The sequence below is a fragment of the Catharus ustulatus genome, chromosome 3 (genome assembly GCF_009819885.2).
Source record: "Catharus ustulatus isolate bCatUst1 chromosome 3, bCatUst1.pri.v2, whole genome shotgun sequence".
NCBI classification, from domain to species: Eukaryota; Metazoa; Chordata; class Aves; order Passeriformes; family Turdidae; genus Catharus; species Catharus ustulatus.
Genome location: NC_046223.1, coordinates 82,353,743 through 82,372,217, shown reverse-complemented (window position 1 = coordinate 82,372,217; position 18,475 = coordinate 82,353,743). Strand labels below are relative to the sequence as shown.

The following is an 18,475-nucleotide window of genomic DNA, read 5'->3' as shown; positions in this document are numbered from 1 at the left end:
GCCTGGCACAGAAGAGAAGCTTAAGAAAAAAGAAATTCATTTCTTAAAATTCACTTCTTACAGTAACACCAGATGCCCATGGAAGAACAAAAGGGCTAATAAAGTTATGAGAACTATAAGCAGGGCAAACTTAACCAATTCCATGTGCACAGTAGGTCACCATGTGGAGATCTCTATTAATCTTGCAACCTCACTATTCCATCTTCTTGGATGCTGCACAACAGCACTTCCAAGTTATTTTTGGAAGTAAGGTGGGGGAGGGAATATGGTTAAGAAAGCAGGAAGATATCCAAGAAGAAAAACACATGAGAACATTAAGCAGAACACACTAGCAAGAAACTGTCTTTTTTTTTGTTTTTAACCATGTTCAGCATTTACTAGTGCAAGATCTCTATCAAAACAAGTTCATAAGCTTCATAGGCAGATGTATCTTCTGCAAGTGGCAAGAAAGAATATCAGGATCCTCCTTTCAGTGGGTACTTTACTAAAGAGGGGGTGCTATTACTAAGCCTGCTGAGAAGAACACAATGCTAAATTCATCCACATGATGTCACTGCAAAAATACAGAGAAATGTAGAATAAGAAGAAGCATGCATGTTTCATGACCTTCAGACAGTTCCTCCAGTGCTCTCACACTCAATAAACAGAGTACCTAAATTATCACTAAACACCACTATTAGATTTTTTTTGTGCAAAGAGAAATGAATCCAACATTTTTCAGAGAAGCCAGAAAACCTGTATACACTACAGTATATCTACTAAAATACCCAGACGTTCTAATGTTACAGGATTGTACACGTCTTTCAGAAGCAATACAACATAACTACATGCATTTACACTTACATCTGATTTTTAGCCGCTTGTCTCTGAGCTTTCCGTTCTTTCCTTTTTTGATCTGGTGGCTTAGCAAAAACAATTTCAATGTTTTCTCCCTCTAAATCTTTGCCATTCATTTCTTCCATTGCCTGAAGGAATTAACCAGACTTTAAATATACTTCCAAGCATATCTGAAGTTATTAATTTTGTTCTATCTTTTAGAGTATGCATTTTAAAATCTGTTATCCAGAGCTAAAATAACAATACAGAGCTAAAAAATTTTAGACAGAACGGTATTATGGGTTCCAGTTATGCATCTCTTCTGGACTTGGCTGTCAAACCCAGGACTTCATGTATTGGTTAAGAAATCTTCCCCTCAGAACCGATAACAGTCTTCAATCTTTACAAGCTGTTACAATTAATGAAGTGATGGAACTGTCCTCTGAGAGTGCACATTTTGTAATCCATGAATAAATTCCTAATGTCAGCACACAGGCAAACAGTACCAAAGCTAGAGCTCAGTACATTCTGCTATTCCTTTATTTTACTTATGGTAAGTATCACTTTCTTTTTCAAGCAGAAACCAAAATTAGAGTCATTCTGATCACAAGGAAAAAACAAACAAACCACAAAAAATCCCAACTCCTCCCCAAATCCACACCACCACCTCCCCACAACCCCCTCCTCAAAAAAATGCAAAACAAACAGCAAACCATCAACTCCTCCCTACCCTCCCTGCCACGGACAATTCCCATGGGCCACAGTTATTACTACAAGTTAATTTTAAGCAGAGGAATCCTAAAGATTCTAGTAGTTTTAGGGACTCTACATAGCTAAGCCCTGACAGCATATAACATCTTACTAAGACTCTTTCCATTCCTAAGCATCTGCTTTAAGACATATGCATATGTAAGAAAAACTGAATTCCCCTGTATCCTGCATCCACCCACAGAACATAAAAAAATGGATATACTACAGGCAGGAGGAGAATTACACTTTTCCTTCCTTGACAACACATGACATCAAGACTGGGCTAGCAAAATCCAGGAATGACAATTAGTAAACTATCCAGCACCCCTCATTAAAAAAAAAAAAAAAAGTTTTTATTCCTGGAAAAATAAATAAAACCATTACCTAAGTTTTTATCACCTGCCCTAGAGAAACTGCTTTAGATTTCTACCAATAATTTGGTTAGAAGAGTCATTCAACTTCTGGCACTTGTGTTTCAAATGTTAACATTATTATCTTAAAAGCTCATCTGCAGAATTACTTAGGATAGGTGCATTTAAGATCCCCTTTTCAAGCTAAAATTGCATCATCCTAGGAGACGCCCAGAAAGGACAGTTATCAGTGACAATGTGTTACCATTTCTCCAGACTAAGCTTTTACTCAAGTTAGAGGAAGTATACAGCTTCTAACAACACTACTTACAACACACACACACACAGTCCTCTTCACTTACCTTTACAGCACCATCCCGTTCATCAAAATGAATGAAAGCATAATCTTTTAGCTTCTTCACTCGCTCTAGCTTTCCAAATTGACTGAAGGCCTTTTCTAGAATCTCCTCTGTTACAGTATTGGCAAGATTGCGAACAAACAAAACTTTCACCTAAGGGGGAGTAAAAAAAAAAAAATACTTAGCAGTATGATCAATTTCAAAACACAAAACGAAGCTTTGCAAGTTACTGCTATTGGCAGTACTGAAAAAACATTACATTGTCTGTATGGCATTTTACATACACATATATGAATATTTACATTTAAATAGTCACAGAGCATCAGTTAGCACCAAAATTCCCTGACAGAAATATTTAATCTGTTATCAAATATGATTACATAAGTATTAGTATCCTGAAAGTCAATCCAATTTGTGTTAGTGTTTAAAAGGATCCTAGCAGCAGTTATCTTCAACCCAGAGCACGACTAAACTTGAAAGAAGGTAACCAGAATTGGTTACACACAGAACAATTAACTTATCAAAACATTTAATTGTTTAGACAGGCTTTTGCTCAGTTATTTGCAGAACAGTCATCACTGCAATATCTAGGTCAGAGGTGACAGGCCTGCAGTTTTCAAGCTGCTTAATTTGTGGTTCCCATGCTATAGCTAACACCTAATGTCAGGACTGTGTTTGCCTGACACTGGCCAGTTACCCTTTGCCTTTCTCAGAAGTTAAACTGTGCTGTTCCCTTGAGGAAGAGTCACCCCCAAATAACTCCGGAAGTTTATTCCCTCCCCCGGTTCACTAAAGTAGGCAATACGACTCTTAAGCTACACAAAGACGGCTCCCATCTTCTAAAATCAGAAAGGCAGGTAATTATCCAACTGTTGACTGCCTGACATGGACTAAATTATCAATATAAAGTTTCATCAATCACCCACTGCATAGGATAAAGGAAAATCTAGAGTAGTCTGATAAAAGCTTAAAATAAACCCTTACTTAACATAGCAGATGACATATACTAGAAACCAGGAATCAGCTATTAGTGACCTGACAGTACTAGAATACTCATCCTTGTGTCCATGCCAGGGCTGCACTCAATGACTGGACATGAGCATGTTTACATGATGTCATCCATGTGTTCTCACAATTTACAAGAATCTTCAACTTGTTGAGAAGAGCTCCTTCCACATGCTGGCACCATGCCCTGACAGTTTAATCACCTCCTACTGCCAAGGAATACTCAGTCTTACCTGCCTACAACGCAGCTGCCAATCAGCTGCAAGACCTGCAACTTCTGCTTACATCCCCTCTGCTCCTACTGGTTTCAAATTAGTTGATGACATCGCATGAACACTGCACATGGCAGCACTGACTCCTGACCCTGAAGGTCAACACAAATCACACAAGGTGTGAAAGGACCAAGGAAAGCATGCTTCAATTTCTGAAGCAGAGCTGTACTCTACTCCCACCACATACAGGAATTCAATAAACCCGGACCCCCTGCTGAAAGAACTGTTTTATAATTGAGTTACAAAAAAACACCAGGACAGACTTCCATAAATCTGTCTCACTCACTAGCTGAACTAAGATAAGATGAAGAATTTGGAAGGGATACTACAGACCATAACTCCAACCCAGTGTATCAACTCTAGACTTTGGCAATAGTTACTCCTGCTGATTCTCAGGAGATCATAAAAGTGACAGCCAACTCCACAAGGAATGCTGTTTCCTATTATGTATTTAGCTTTTCCTACGTGTCTTGATGGTAACAGCAATCTTTATTTATTGTAACCAATATATAATAACCATTTCTAGTAAAATACCCTAACTGTTACCTTAACCTTATTCCATGGAAATTAATTACAGGAAATTTTTGTGATGCAATCAATGATTTTGAAAACCACTAACTTTTAAACAAATGTTCTGTATTCTTGTTCTTTAGAAAAAGGATGAAAACTAGAACATCACAAGGAACTCTAAGTAGCCTAATAAGTCCATGATGACAGACATAATTATAAACCAGACATAATAATCTCTATTTTTTTAAAAGATGCCCTAATATAGTATTTTTGAAGAAATAAAAAAGCAACTGATTTAAATTTTCCAGTGTAGACAAATCCATTAATGTCTAACAACTGAAATTTTTAAACACCTTTGCTCATGTTACTGATTAGAAGTGTAACTGAATGAGTCAAAGATGATGCAAAAGCTATTAGGCAGGTTAAAGTATAGGTTGAGAGAAGATGAACCCATTTTTACTTCACTCAAGCCAGCTGAAAACGGAGGGAAGGGAAAAAACAGAAGTCCTCTTTATTGAAGTTCACACATTATTACAACAAGAATCCATAAATACTCCTAACAAGCAATATACCCAGCACATACATTTGTTTTAAAGGCAGAACTCACATTTAAAGAACTGCTTAAGATTAGCCTATCCCAAAACTTCTGGTAACTGCGCCTTTTCCTCCTCTTACCTACAGCACAAACACTTCAGGCCACATTCTCCAAGGGTTACTAGCCCTGTCTCTTGTCCTGTAATCTGCCAGACAGCCACAAGCATAAGACTTTATTTAGCTGCTTAACCTGCCACTCCCGAACGTCCTCTGCAGCCTCAGCCATCCTACAGAAATCAAGTAAAACATTAATAAATTCAGCTAGACTATAGGTGTAATAGGCAACACAATGATACTTAGGAGAAATTAAACTATCAACACAGCTGCTTGTGAAGTTGGAAAAAAGTCTGCTTTGGACCAGAAGTCAATACCTTAACTAATTATACTCTGATCTGTTAGTACAAGCACTCATCTCCTCTAGCACATCCATCTAGCTTAAGAATCTAGCTTCACCCCTCATCATGCTCAAGCTACTTTGCATTTAAGGTAACAGTCCATTGAAATGATAGGTATTTACTCATACAGTACTCTCCAACTCAACATTTTATCAGGAAGACTAAGGAAAAAAAGACTCATGTAGACATTTCAGAAATTTAAATTAGTAGGTGTCCATATATTGATGAAGTCACATGCTGCCTCTTAAAGATTTAGAACACTGTTATGTGAATTTGTCTTCCTTATAGCTTGCTTTTAATGAACTTGCTCTTCTAGCAGTCTTCTAGCAGTTTTCTCAAGAAAACTGATGACCAGATGATTATTTTGATAAAAACAACCTACTTCTCCTAGTCACAGTTTCCTCCAGAGCCTTCTACCATAACAATGTGCAAGGTAACATGGATCAATAGCTTTCCCTTTGCTCTGGACTGACAGTAGTCAGAAGCAATGACAGCCAACCTGCAGCTCACATCCAGGAAATCACTGACTGCAGCAGCTCTGCTGCTCTTTCTCTTAGGAGAAAGATAGCAAGAACAGAAAATAAACATTACACTTCGACAAGGGCCGACACAGTCAGCTTCTGCACAGGTACAGCAGGTGGCCAAGAAAGACTGGAGTAGAGACTTTCCTTGTTCCAAGAATAAACTAAGAGACACAGCCAGTGAGGAAGGTCAGACACCAATGATCATCTCAGTTTCTGTCTTCAGACACAAGCCAGATGTTCTCTACTTTTTCAGTATTCTTATTCATAGAGCGTCACTTTTCTATACATCTTCAATCCAAGCTTCATGTCCTATCTTTGGCATGTGGCACTAGTTGATTTTCTCCATGTTTTCTATACTTCTTTCCTTCATTTTCATGTTTCTTCTCTTTTCGTGTCCCATTTAAAATACAAAATTCAAAAAAACCCATATGGTAAATGCGGAAAACCACAACCAAGCTTTAATTTCTTTAGCCTTTCACTCCACATACCCATAAACATACTTAGGAGAGATGCTTCATTATTGTCCCCTATCATTTCCTTTCCATCTATTTTGTTATATCAGCAGAAATTCCTGCTTATTTATTTTAATAGTTTGGTGGGTTAGGTCTCTTCTCTTTTGAGCCAAGAAACTAAACACACAGGCTGTCATATTTAGGAAGTGCCACCTTCCACAAATTTGACCTGCAAGACTCTTTCCCTGCTGCTGACAGTCTACCATGCTGGGCAAGAAAAATAAAGTCTGCAGACAAGATAGTCCAAAAGCTTCTGTAATACCTGTATTACAAAAGCAGCTTTTTCCCTAAAATGAGCCCCCACCCCAACCCTTTTCCCTTATGGCTCACCAAAGAGGAGATCCCAGCCAAGCTATCTTACTAGGTCCATCAAAGTAGGACTCCAGCAAGTGACGTGTCTCAGTTGAGAGTAAAAGCACAGACGAAAAGCAAGCAAAGAGAAAGAGATAAGGATATGGGCTAGCTAGGAGTTTCCATTAAACAACTCAGCTACACAACACAACTGAAAAAGACAGGGTCGGGCAATATCTGACGGGGGAAAAAATTCAGGTAGTTTGTTTCTGGCAAGATACCTCACACATACATAAAACAACTGGTACTACGTACTTCAAAATGTTAACAGTCCAGACTTCAGCTTCACCTCAATATTCAAAGTCCAAAATATTGCCAGTCTAGATACAAAAAGGAATTAACTCTCCCAAATTAAAAGTAACTACTGAGTTTCAAGTACAAGTTAATTGTCTAACTTCTCAGAAGTAACTGCTCATGGCAACTTTGAAAATACATTTGAGTACATTTGAACACTGACATGTTCTAATGTAGAAATGATACAGGTTTAAAAAGAATTAAGGCTTGTTCTGTAATGTTATCTCTATTTCTGTCCTTCCAAATACTAGGGTACAAAACCATTTTAACTGTAGGAGTCAACACTATCACTTCCAGGTAAAAAATTAACTACGTCATCCTATGTGTCATTTTGGCAAGAATCACATTCATTATTCAGCCTTGGGAACACAAAATAATATAAGGTCATATAGAGTTTTTAAATCCACATAATTTCTGAAGCATATTCATTTTTTATCATCACACCTACAACATCTCTGTCAGGAAGGCCGAAAGATGTTATTTAATTTTAGGCTAATGCCAGGAAATACCTAATTTGGAACACAGCACTTCAAATGTCCTATGGACCCCTTACAGTTTTATTACCTTTGCCATGACTTCAGGATCTGGGTCTTCTATAGGGTCAGCCCATTCCACTGTAACAACATTTCCCCAGACTTTCACTTTGCCACTCATTAACCTACGTCTGGCCTGAGCAGCAGTTTTGTGATCTTCATATTCAAGAAAGCAGAAACCCCGGTTCTTTTTCTTGTCATCAGGCTGATGATACAATATGACATCTGTAAGACCCTCTGAAATTAAATAAAATATTTATTTGTTATGCTTTCACTCCATTGATTTGCATTATGAAATACGGGTTGTCTCTCTAGCTATGGAAGAATACCCTTTCTCTAACTGAATAGAGAAGATTTAGGGGCAGCCAAAAGTTTTGTTTTGTCAATTCTCCTCTTAAACCCCTAAGTTGCAACATTTATCAGTGTGTGTTTTGTCCATAATGTCTAAACAACATGAGATAAAAGTTGCATGACTTCAATACCTAAAAAGTTTATTGCCCCAAAGAACCCGAAATCTATCATTCAGTAACAAAGTCATCAAAAAGTACCTTTGCAGGTTCAAATGTTATCAAAAAGAGATCCTTAAAATTTAAGAATTATAAAGCACAAAACCAGTTACATTGTTCAGCTTGCTTCAGTTTCGCCTTGAGAAGTTTTAAAACATCCATGAGTACTGAAATTATTAAACTTTTAATTCAAATTTCTTTAAACAGGTTTTTTAAACATTTCACACTTACTCTACAGGTAGAACTTAGAACCACCCATCTAGTCTAACTACAAGTATCTCAGCCCTCAGCAAAACAAGAGTTTTTTAAAAAGCCCAAACAGACCCCAATACATAATGTTGAGAAGAATGTTGAGTGATCTCAAGTTTAGTTTCATCATCATTCAACTATAAGCCAAGAGAAAGCTCATCACTGAACACATTTGACACTTTTCAGCTCTACAAAACCTAGTTACTAACTCACCTGTTACTTTGCTGAATTCTTCAACAATTTGCTCCTTGGTTTTACTCTTAGGAATAGAGCCAACAAAAAGCCTATTATTGGCAACAGAAATGCATACACCAATATGTTTTCCAGAACGAATTTCATGGTTGTTGTACTGCAAGAAAAAAGTTATTGGACAATCATCAGTTACAAATAATTTTCACTCCCCTTCAAACGCAGCATACCAAATATTTAACTTTGGAAAACCCAGAACTGATCAATACATTAAATTTTTGCAGCTCAATGCATTTTTACAATGCATATTCAACTACTCTGAAATATATCCACGTTTTCTAAGGTATTTCCACAATTTCTCCCAACAATTATTCTTCCCTCCTTGTTCAAGTCTCTCAAACTTTTTTCTTTAGACTTTTTCATACAGAACCATGCAAGTCATCAAGAGCAAGGACAGTCCCTTCACAACCACGCAGAAAAAAAATGCAAGTTCTTCTATAGGTTGTAGCTATAAATTCTTGATTTGTGTATAAGACATGAATTCCAATTAAAGTCAGATTCCCTTCTGAAGTTCCACAGTTAACAAAAGAAAGAGTCATGATCAGGTCTTCTCCACAAAATGTTCAAGAGCAATTGGCAAATACTTTCCAAAGCATAAACATTACACATGTAAAGATAGTAAACAGTAAGAACAACTTTCTAATTACTTGAAATTTTAAGTCTTCTATTAAAAGGCTTCTCCCATAACATCTGGAAGATACCCTGAATAAGTCAGCAATTTAAGGGGGGGAAAAAAAAAAGTATTAGTGTAGACATCTGTTGAGAAACCATTAAAAATGCCTTTCACTGAGACCCAGACACAGACATGCATCATTAAAGTAAGCAGCAGGGAGGACAACTGCTGGTACATCAACCCACTTCGAATTGGAAGCCCTGCAACAGACAGTTCTTTAGCTAAATGAATTTTGTGGTCAACATCTTATTGCCAAGTAGCAGGACAGATTTTAAAAATTTCATCTAGCTATTTATTCTAATACTTATTTTGTGCTTGACGCAAAATCTTACTACCTAAGCTAGTTATCCTCCACCCCATCATGCTTTTTGTGCAATAAAATCTGGGGGAAGATGTTTATTTATATTCATCTTGGGCAAACAAAAACTCCACCACTGAAAATTTTCTAAGCTAGGTAACTGCACCAGAAGTGGGCAAAATGATGTAAACTGAGAACCATATATGTGGAAAGGACCCCAAGTGGTATCTTCACAACTAATTATGTCTCAAAACATAGCAGGAGACAAAGGATTTCTACCTCCATATCTGTTTCCCATGTGGCATTAGTTGATTTTAAAGTAGGAAACTGCAGTAGGAGCTGCACTAGCTGCATACTAAGACTGTATAATAATAATACACATAAGACTGTATAATAAACATACACATTAATGGAGAGATTATAGTAGCTAAAAAAAGAAGTCTTCTAAAGAACCACCTTTAAAGAAGCTGACAGTTTATTAGTCTGTGAAAATGATTCTTTACTAACTGAACTGTACACTAGGAAACATTCTCTTGTGTCAGAAAATTTTTTTACTTGAGAGTACGCTCAAACACTGGAACAGGCTTCCTAGAGAGGTGGTCTATGCCCCAAAACTGTCACCATCTAAGAGTGGCATCTGGACAATGCCCTTGATGGTCAAGATGACAGCAACAATTTTGGTCAGCCATGAAATGGTCAGCAGATAGACTAGATGATTGTTGCAGATCCCTTCCAAATGAAATACTCTATTCTATATGGATAACAGAAAGCATTATCCAACTGCTCCTGCTAAAGTCTAACACCAAAGTTTGGCTACACATCTAATCCTACAAGAGTCTCTTACACAACTCAGTATGTTGTATCAGAGTAAAATTAACAAAGTAAAATTAATATTTTCTATCATATTGCAGTTCCATTCATAATTTCTAGAAGCTTTTTTCATCCTACAATTTATTAACTGGTATTTTTCACTAAGTGTTTGTCTTTACACAGAGAAAACAGTCTTCAGTTAGGTGTTCCTGATCACTGAGTTGGTGATTTTTAGGTAAATAGTTTGCATACCATCTGCAAACTCAGATTAGACATAAAAAGGCTCAGATCATGATCTGGGTAAAGTGCCAAAACAGTCAGGCTACCAAAGTAGCTATGTCAGCATACTGCTTCCCCCTCCTGTCACCATGGAATCTGTGTCTGAAGTCAGTAGAAGAGATTGTCACCCTCTTGACAATGTAATAGTTTGGGTTTTTTCTCACTGACTTATGTAAGAACTTACTAACAAGTCAAAATATGCAGAAGTTCTGTCTTGCCACTTTACTGACTTAAATTTTCACTACCAATTTTAGTTTGTTAGGAGCAAATGGCAAGTTGTACCTCTATGCATAGTTGGCAAACTGCTTAACTCACCTGCTGTACCTCCACTCTGATCAAGTTTATACCTGTTCTAGTCAAAAATATACTGATTTTTTCAATAGTTTTCAGTATGTTTTCCTACAAGCTTTACCTCAAGTTTTTATTCTGTAGATAACCTTATTCACACAGAAATCTTCTGAAAAACTTCACTCTAGCAACCTCTTATGAAATAGGAAGGAGAATTGAACATGGGTGCAAAAGAACACAACTGGAGTTGTAATTCTTAAACAGTATAAAGTAAACATATTAACAGGGAAAAAATGAGATTTAAAAAAATATCCTACTTTGGTAGTGAATGCTTGTGTGAACATCTGAGACGCCATTTATACTTAACTAGCAAAGGGTTAACCACACTGAATTAAATACTGGTCATATAAAAAGCAGAGAATTCCCTAAATTGTGTTTAAAATAGTTCTGGCTCAAGACAAATAACAGTACTTAAGACAAAAATGGAGTGATACTATGGTCTGATACTGAGAAGAATTACAGATATGAAGAGTAATTAATTTTAAGTGGCTTAAAAATGCATATGCATAAACAAAATCAAGACTGCAACCTTTTAAACTGCAGGACTTCTTGTTAACAAATAAAGTAAGTCAGCATGAAGTGTATCCAGAAATTTTAGCTCAGTTTTACATAAACTTGATTTACAGACTGTGGAAGATACATACAGCAGTCACACAAACATGAATCGTATGCAAAATATGTTGCACCAAAAGCCTGAAGACAGGTCAATTCATTCTCTACTGCAGTTTGAGTACCAACAAAAATATACTGTCTATTATTACTTAAAAGCCTATAGGCAATGCAGGGACTTTTAATATCAATTTTTTATACACTGTCCTGAAAAAAACAAGCCTCTTGGAAAAAGATGGAAAATAACAAGGAGTCCAGAAAGCTGGGAAGAAAGTTGTATACACATGAGAAGATTATAGGCAGCATTAAAAAGAACACCACCTGTTAAAATAGTAGGTTATGAAAATGGCTAGGACCAAGTGTTCAGTGTTTTGAAGAGATCTTTCAGCAGTACCTCCCATGCATGTGCAACTAATACAAGTTATAGACCTACAATTTTCAACTGAGCTCAACAGCCACAATTCGCTAATACTCCTGCAAACCACTTCTAGATAACTTGGGAAACTTATACACCAAACTAGGCAGTCAACTATGGTTGGAATCACTCCAAAAACACCCGACACATACCACAGAATCCAATTTAAGACTAAACTTACTTTCTAAGAGTTTAGCATAAACGTTGAAAAACTGCTCCATCAACTGCAACACTTCTCAGCTATTACCCTTAGCAGCTATTTAACTGACAAGCAGAAAATAGTGTGTTTTTTTTCCTGCATATTAGATCAGACATAAAGGGACACCAAGTAGCTCCTTCCCTTATATTGTTTAGTGGAAGACTCAGGCTATGATCTGATGTTACTTTTCTGGAAACATGACTCAAATTACTTTCCAGACCATGTTGTCTTTAAGTGGAATCCAGCTAAATGAAGAAAAAGGTGCCTCTGAGAACTTATGTGATTTGACTCACTGTTTTGCTAAGTTTTAAGAGTTAAATCTTAAGAGCTCACACACACTCTGAACAGCTAGGTTGACAATGAAAGTCAACCGTTATCCCCAGTATATCTGACTGCACACTGGAACAACCAACTGTTCTTACTTAAAACGCTAATCAGTATATAGCAGATTGGTTTTGTACTTCCACTTTTGCAGACATTTGTGCACTTTCTCAGAAAAAATTCCCATTATCAGTTTGATTTGTCTCCACCAATTGACTGATATGCAAATAGAGTACCTTAGTTTAAGCTATGCTTCATTACCAAACAAGGTATGTTACCCCTACTACAGCAGTACAGTATCACTACACCCACAAGTCATACCACACACTAATCTTGGCCATATCAGTGTCGCGGTAACCAGCTCAAAAAATTCAAACTCAACTTAGCCAGGAAAATAAAGGCACTGTGCAAGGATCAAGGTACTGTTTCTCCCCACCCTCTCTTTTAGTGGTAGGTACTTCATGCACAAAACCTGAAAAGCTTATTATGAGTATACCACATCAAACTATTTCATATATCTGCACAAAACAGAGGGAATGCTCCTTAGGCTGGTAGGACTTAGCATGTTTTCCTGTCAGCTGCAGCAAACAGAACTGACCTTCAATGTTCAAAAGGCATTTTTTTCCCAACTGAAGTATCTTATAAAATTCTGTGACTTTGAAGCACTTTTCCAGCACAGGCCCCCTGCTGGTGCAGAAACACATCAGGAGTCACAGACACCAGCACTGCCCTTGTGCCACAGCACACTCCAAAACTCACACAGATGCAGAGCCCATACAGCTCAGAAGTCACTACTGCTAAAACAACTTTGGTTAATAATACAGGCTCATCTAACTGGACCAAACACCAGCTCATCAGCTTTTTTTTTCCCTGTCCCTAATGCAGTCAGTAAATATTTATATGCAATGAGGAAATGAATTTAACACCTAGTGGACATTTATGAAGTAATCTAACAATGACAGCTTCACCTTAAACATTTAAGCACCAGGACCAGAAGGACAACTGCTTCTAAGCCAGATGCTTCTTCATCAAAAAAGAAAAAAACCCAAGAAAACTTACCAGTTTAACAGCTTCCTGAGCTGCCTCTTTAGTACAGAAAGTGACAAAAGCATATCCTCTGTTTAGACCAGTTAGTGGATCCATCATTAAGCGGAGATCCCATATAGGTCCAGCTTTCTCAAATAATGGAACAAGTTCATCTTCAAACAAGTCTCTTGGAATCTTGCCCACAAATATCTACAACAGACATACAAAGCACTGTTTATAAAAAGTATTTCCTATGAGCAAGTCTACAGCTGCATAAACATCATCTTCTTACCTCTGTACCAACAGAAGGTTGCTGTCCTGAATATACAGACTCTGGAGGAGGTCCACCATATTTTCTCTGTCCAGTAGTCACATCAAGAGTGTAGCCAGTTCTCTCCAACAGTGCCTTCAAGTAAGAAACTTAAAATTTTAAAATCACATACAAACTGAGCAAGTTTAGCTGCATTTCATTCACAGACAGACATGCTTCTAATTCCTTTTAAACTGTACTGCTTTGAAGCTCCCACAAACAAATCTACTGCTAGTACTTCAACAAGAAACTTGCAAAACAATTAACAGAATTATTAGGTAAAGAAACACTGTTACAAAATTAGAAATTCACATCCAGTATTCCCAATTCCTTCATTTTCATTAAAAAAAAAAAAAAGGACAAGTAATAAAATAGTGAGCTTCCCTTTAATTAGGAAGATCTTAGTCTGAGCCACTTCTTGTTTTGGCATGTCCAATCCTGCAGATGTTTATGCACAAGAGTTCCCTGCACTTAATGAGATTACTCATAAGTGTGAAGTTAAAGAACACATGTTTAAGTGCTTACACCCCTGGAACACTATACAGACAGACTGCTACAGGTACCCAACTACAAAAGTGGTAGTACTACTGCCTTTCTCTTATCATCCCCCCTTCCAACTCCTTGTGGGCTTATACAGGATCCCAGGACAACTAACCCTCACTAGAACCACTGCATGTGGTTATAGATAGAGTTAGATATAGTTACAGACATACCACCAACTTAAAACGTCAGCTGACATTCAGAATGCAAACACATGAGAAACTCCTCTAAAATTAAGTCTTTCTTAATAATTTTGTACAAAGACAAATCAACTCTACACACAATGAAACTGCATATTAAACAAGCCCAATTATAGTAAAGAGTTAGTAATTTTACAACTACAAAATTGCAGCTCTTTTAGCTGCTATAGCTATCAGCAGTAAAAGCTAGGCTACTTGAAGTTATTAACCAAGTCCTCATAATATTGTTGTTTTATGTGGCAGTGACAAAAACTGAACCACAGTTTTTTAAAAATTTGTAATTAATGGCACCCTAGCCTCAAAGTCAAGATAAAAAAAAATTTCTAATTTTACAGGGTACACAGTTATTTATAATGATTATTTTATACTATATACATGAAATGACAAAGAAGAAAGAGACTCTCTGGGGTTTTTTACAATATCACCTAAATATGCTTAGATGGTTTTCCTTCCCTTAAGCTTCGGCAAAGTTGCTAATCACAGTATTTTAAAATAAATCATTCTATGCCTAACTCTTGAGAAAGGAGTCTCTTGCTAACAGCAGACACGGTAAAAAAATAAAATTATCCCTTATTAAGATAGTTTGGGGTACAGTTTATGGGCACAGTGATTATGTCATAAGAAGTGGGCAAAATCCTAAATCCATTACAATCTGTTTTTTCAGACACGTGGTATCTCCTCCCTATTGTGGAGCAGCTCTAATTCTGAACTAAGGGGGCGGAGTGGAAACAACAACAATAAAAAACAGAACAGGAAAAACAATCAGCAGTAGCTGAACTTATGCATTTTGAACTCAAGTAACTATGCTGAGAAGTATGCACAAACTTTTTACTGTGACATAAATGTCTCAAGACACAGCGCAAACTGTGAAATCTTTTTCACTTTTATATGTTCAGCTCCAGCAATTAACATATCAGCTTTCTACTTAAAAAGGAAAAAGTGCAAGACAAAATTGCAAGTGGCACCTTTCAACAATGACAAATGTGACAAATAATCTGTAATAACCTTTTTAAGAAAAGCAGTTCCAAAACAATCCACATAACTATCACAACAACTCAGGAAAAACAAACAACAAGTAGATCTCACAACTTTTATTTTTACCAACATACCTTAATTTTTGCCTCATCTGGTCCTTTGCTAGAATCTGCCACCTTGGTCCCCTGTTTTTCCCTCTGCCTGTATGTCTTCATGACTCCACATAAAAAGGCACTTTTGTTCTGCAAAAGATACAATCTTCAATTCTGAAAACATGACAGGCTGGAATCTCATTTTACCTTGAACTAATACAGTGTTCACATATCACACATGGATCACTGAAGAGACTCAGACCTCTTCCCAGAAAACTAACATTTTATCCCTCAACAATTATATTGTAAATTGCTTAACGTTACCTGAACATGTGAGAGATCACTGTCTTTAAACTGTTGAAGCACTGCCAGTGCACCTTCTTCATTGAATTCCTTTAAAGCTTCAATAGCTCTTTCATCTAGATCACTATGTGCAACTAGCCCTAGAGAAAAGAAAAAAATTACTAATTATATTTGGTCAGTAATCTTTGTAAAACCTAATGTAGCATCCCTAACACATTTCGCTGACCTCTAAATCAATTACTGATTAAAGTAAGTTACTATGCCTGAAAAACCATGTAGTTCCTTTGAAGTTAAATATTTAAGGGTACATAATCCTTAAATTAAAAACCAAAAGAGATAAGATTCAGAGTAAAAGTTGCTACACTTATGTGTTCACTTGACTTCTGTGAAAGTTGGGCCAAGTTTAATTTAAATATCCTGAAGCTGAATTCAGAGGAGTCTATCAAAACCTACCAAAGCCTGACTTAGCTTGCCTAGCAATGGTACCTTGGTACACTTCTCAAAGACTATAAATACAAATAAACTGCAGCACTAAAAATGACCACCACAATCCAAAAATCAAGCTTAAAAAAATGCTAGCTATTACCACATCTGAAAAAACCCAACACCATAACTTCTGCATCCACAAGCCCAAACACCATGTCAGGAGCTATCACTTACACGAGAAGATGCATACCAAGGTTTTAGTTTCTTACAGTTACCTACAATTACCACAAAAAAAATGCACAAAGATCACATCACCTGCTCCTCCTAAAAATCATCTGTTGCCTATTCCAGTTGTTGCTCTGGTCCCCTGCATACTTGTTCCAACCCCTCAGCCCAAGTAGCCTGGGACTTTCCTCTGAAAGATACCTCACAAAATTGATGTACTGAATCTAAAACATCCAGATTTTGGTAAGACTGCAGTTCCCATACATTTGGAAACCACAAAAAGTTGCTATTTTAGCTCAAAGACAGCAGAATCCAATGAAGTATTGTATGTGTGGTTTTGCAAGTCTTAGATCTTACCTGCAACGTAAATTTCATCTAGTTTTTCAGCAACTTTCTGTGGTAAACCAGCATCAAGCAATGTCTGGAAATGCTCAGAATGGGTAACTGCAGAAGAAGTATCCATGGGCTCTTCAGTACCATTCCCATTAACATGTTCAGTAGCCATGTTTCCAGATATCTGTTCAAATGCAATAAGCATCAAAATTAAGCTAAATATATCTTCAGGCAGCACAATTCAAGTGACAATACATGCAACAGACTACCCTATTATTTGAAAGTAATGGGAAAAAATATAAAAAATAGCAGGTCACCGCCCCGATACTTTTTTTTTTTTTAGTTTTGCAAGGCGCAGGAAATTCCTCAAAAGAAGCACTAACACAAAGGAAAGCCCTAACACCACTGCCTGGGGGGGGTGGGGTAGCTTTCACTGCAGGTTTTACACAATCCAGACAGACACTGACTCACCTCCCCTTTCTCAAACGCACTCCTTAAGACGCTCTGAACAAGTTAGAAATGGAGCAAAAAGGCAACAGCGGGGGTGGCAGGACAAGCAAACCTGCCACATGCCCCGCGATACCGTCACTGACACTCGCTGCCGCCTCCACCGCCCGCTGCAAACTCGCTGCCCCTCGGCGCACGCCGCCCCTCCAGGCCCCGGGCGCGGCCGGGATCCCTTCCCGCCTCCACTTCGGTGCCGGCCGGGCAAGCGAGAGGAACAAAGCGCTCTTCCCAGCCCGCACCCACCCACGGCGGCGGCGGCCATGAGCCCGATGGAAACACGTGCTCCGCGCGTTCAGATGTCCTACAACTTCCTCCAGTGACCGACTTCCCCCCCTCGCCGCCACACTCCCGCGGGAGGAGCGGCTCCCCCCCGCCCCGAGCCCCGGCCATTCCCCACCTCTCACCCTATTCCCCCCGGAGAGTGGGTTGCAACACCCCGGGCCCGATTTCACCACCCGGCCGGGAGCTCGCGGTGCCTCCCGGCCCCGCCGCCGCCTCCCGGCCACACTCCTGGTCCGGAACAATGCAAGGCCCCGTTTCCCAGCCAGGAAACACCGCTGCCCGTCGCCCACCGCCTCCCGACGTGACCGGGGCCACGCCAAACCCTGGCGGCCCCGCTCCCCGCGCACACGCCGGGCACCGAGGCCGCGGTTCGCCCTCTGCCCCTCACGGGCAATGAATGGAGCGGCGGGGCCGGCGGGACAATAAGGCGGGAGCCACGCGCCCCGCGCCGGCCCGGCTCGGGTGGTGCCCCGGCCGCCGCCGCCACGCCGGGGCCGCGCACCGGCCCGGCCGTCCCCCGCCCGCCCGACAGCGGCGGCCACGAAGGCAGCGCCAGCAGCTCCTCCACCCATCGCGCAGCGCACCGGCCCCACAGCGCTGCAGGGCCCCAGCGTGCGCCTCCCGCCCTCCGCCGCCTCAGCCCGCTCTGCCACCCGGCCCGCTTCCACCCCGCCAGCACCCGGCCGCCCTGACCTGTGTGTGTCTGCGGGGGGAGAACCGCCGTGTGCCAAGGGTCTCTCGGGGCGCGGGTCGCGGCTCGGCGTGCTGAGGCGCTGCCCCCGTTCCGCGCTCCCGCGGCGGTGTGTCCGGGCAGTGCTGCTGCTGGAGCTGGCGTAAAATGGCGGCCGCTCGAGCGCTCACGCCGCTGCTGCTGCTGCTGCTGGCACCAGCCCCGGCCCCTTCCACTCCGCGCGGGGGGGCGGGCGGAGGGCGGGCGGGAGCGGAGCGGGGGGAGAGGGAAGAGAAGAGGAGGAGGAGGAGGAGGAGGCGCCGCCGCGCGCGCTGGCGCAGCCCCAAAACCCGGGGTCTCCCAGG

At 39.7% G+C, this 18,475-nt stretch overlaps 1 protein-coding gene across 5 annotated transcripts in view; it reads right to left on the bottom strand.

Moving 5' to 3' along the window:
- The window catches only part of LOC116993884 (synaptotagmin binding cytoplasmic RNA interacting protein), a 26,296-nt gene extending 7,934 nt beyond the window's left edge, over positions 1 to 18,362 (bottom strand). For 3 of the 5 annotated variants that reach the window (XM_033055064.2, XM_033055060.2, XM_033055062.2), the window contains exons 1-10: positions 18,134 to 18,216; positions 16,676 to 16,835; positions 15,689 to 15,807; positions 15,407 to 15,514; positions 13,540 to 13,653; positions 13,281 to 13,457; positions 8,234 to 8,369; positions 7,297 to 7,502; positions 2,279 to 2,428; positions 844 to 965 (exon numbers count right to left, since the gene is read on the bottom strand). In XM_033055064.2, coding sequence (XP_032910955.1) covers positions 844 to 965; positions 2,279 to 2,428; positions 7,297 to 7,502; positions 8,234 to 8,369; positions 13,281 to 13,457; positions 13,540 to 13,653; positions 15,407 to 15,514; positions 15,689 to 15,807; positions 16,676 to 16,823 — 1,280 coding nt within the window. In that variant the 5' untranslated portion in view covers positions 16,824 to 16,835; positions 18,134 to 18,216. Of the gene's footprint in view, positions 1 to 843; positions 966 to 2,278; positions 2,429 to 7,296; positions 7,503 to 8,233; positions 8,370 to 13,280; positions 13,458 to 13,539; positions 13,654 to 15,406; positions 15,515 to 15,688; positions 15,808 to 16,675; positions 16,836 to 18,133 lie in introns of all 5 variants that reach the window. The other 2 variants (XM_033055063.2, XM_033055061.2) reach the window with 2 other exon arrangements.
- Positions 18,363 to 18,475: the final 113 nt, after the last annotated feature.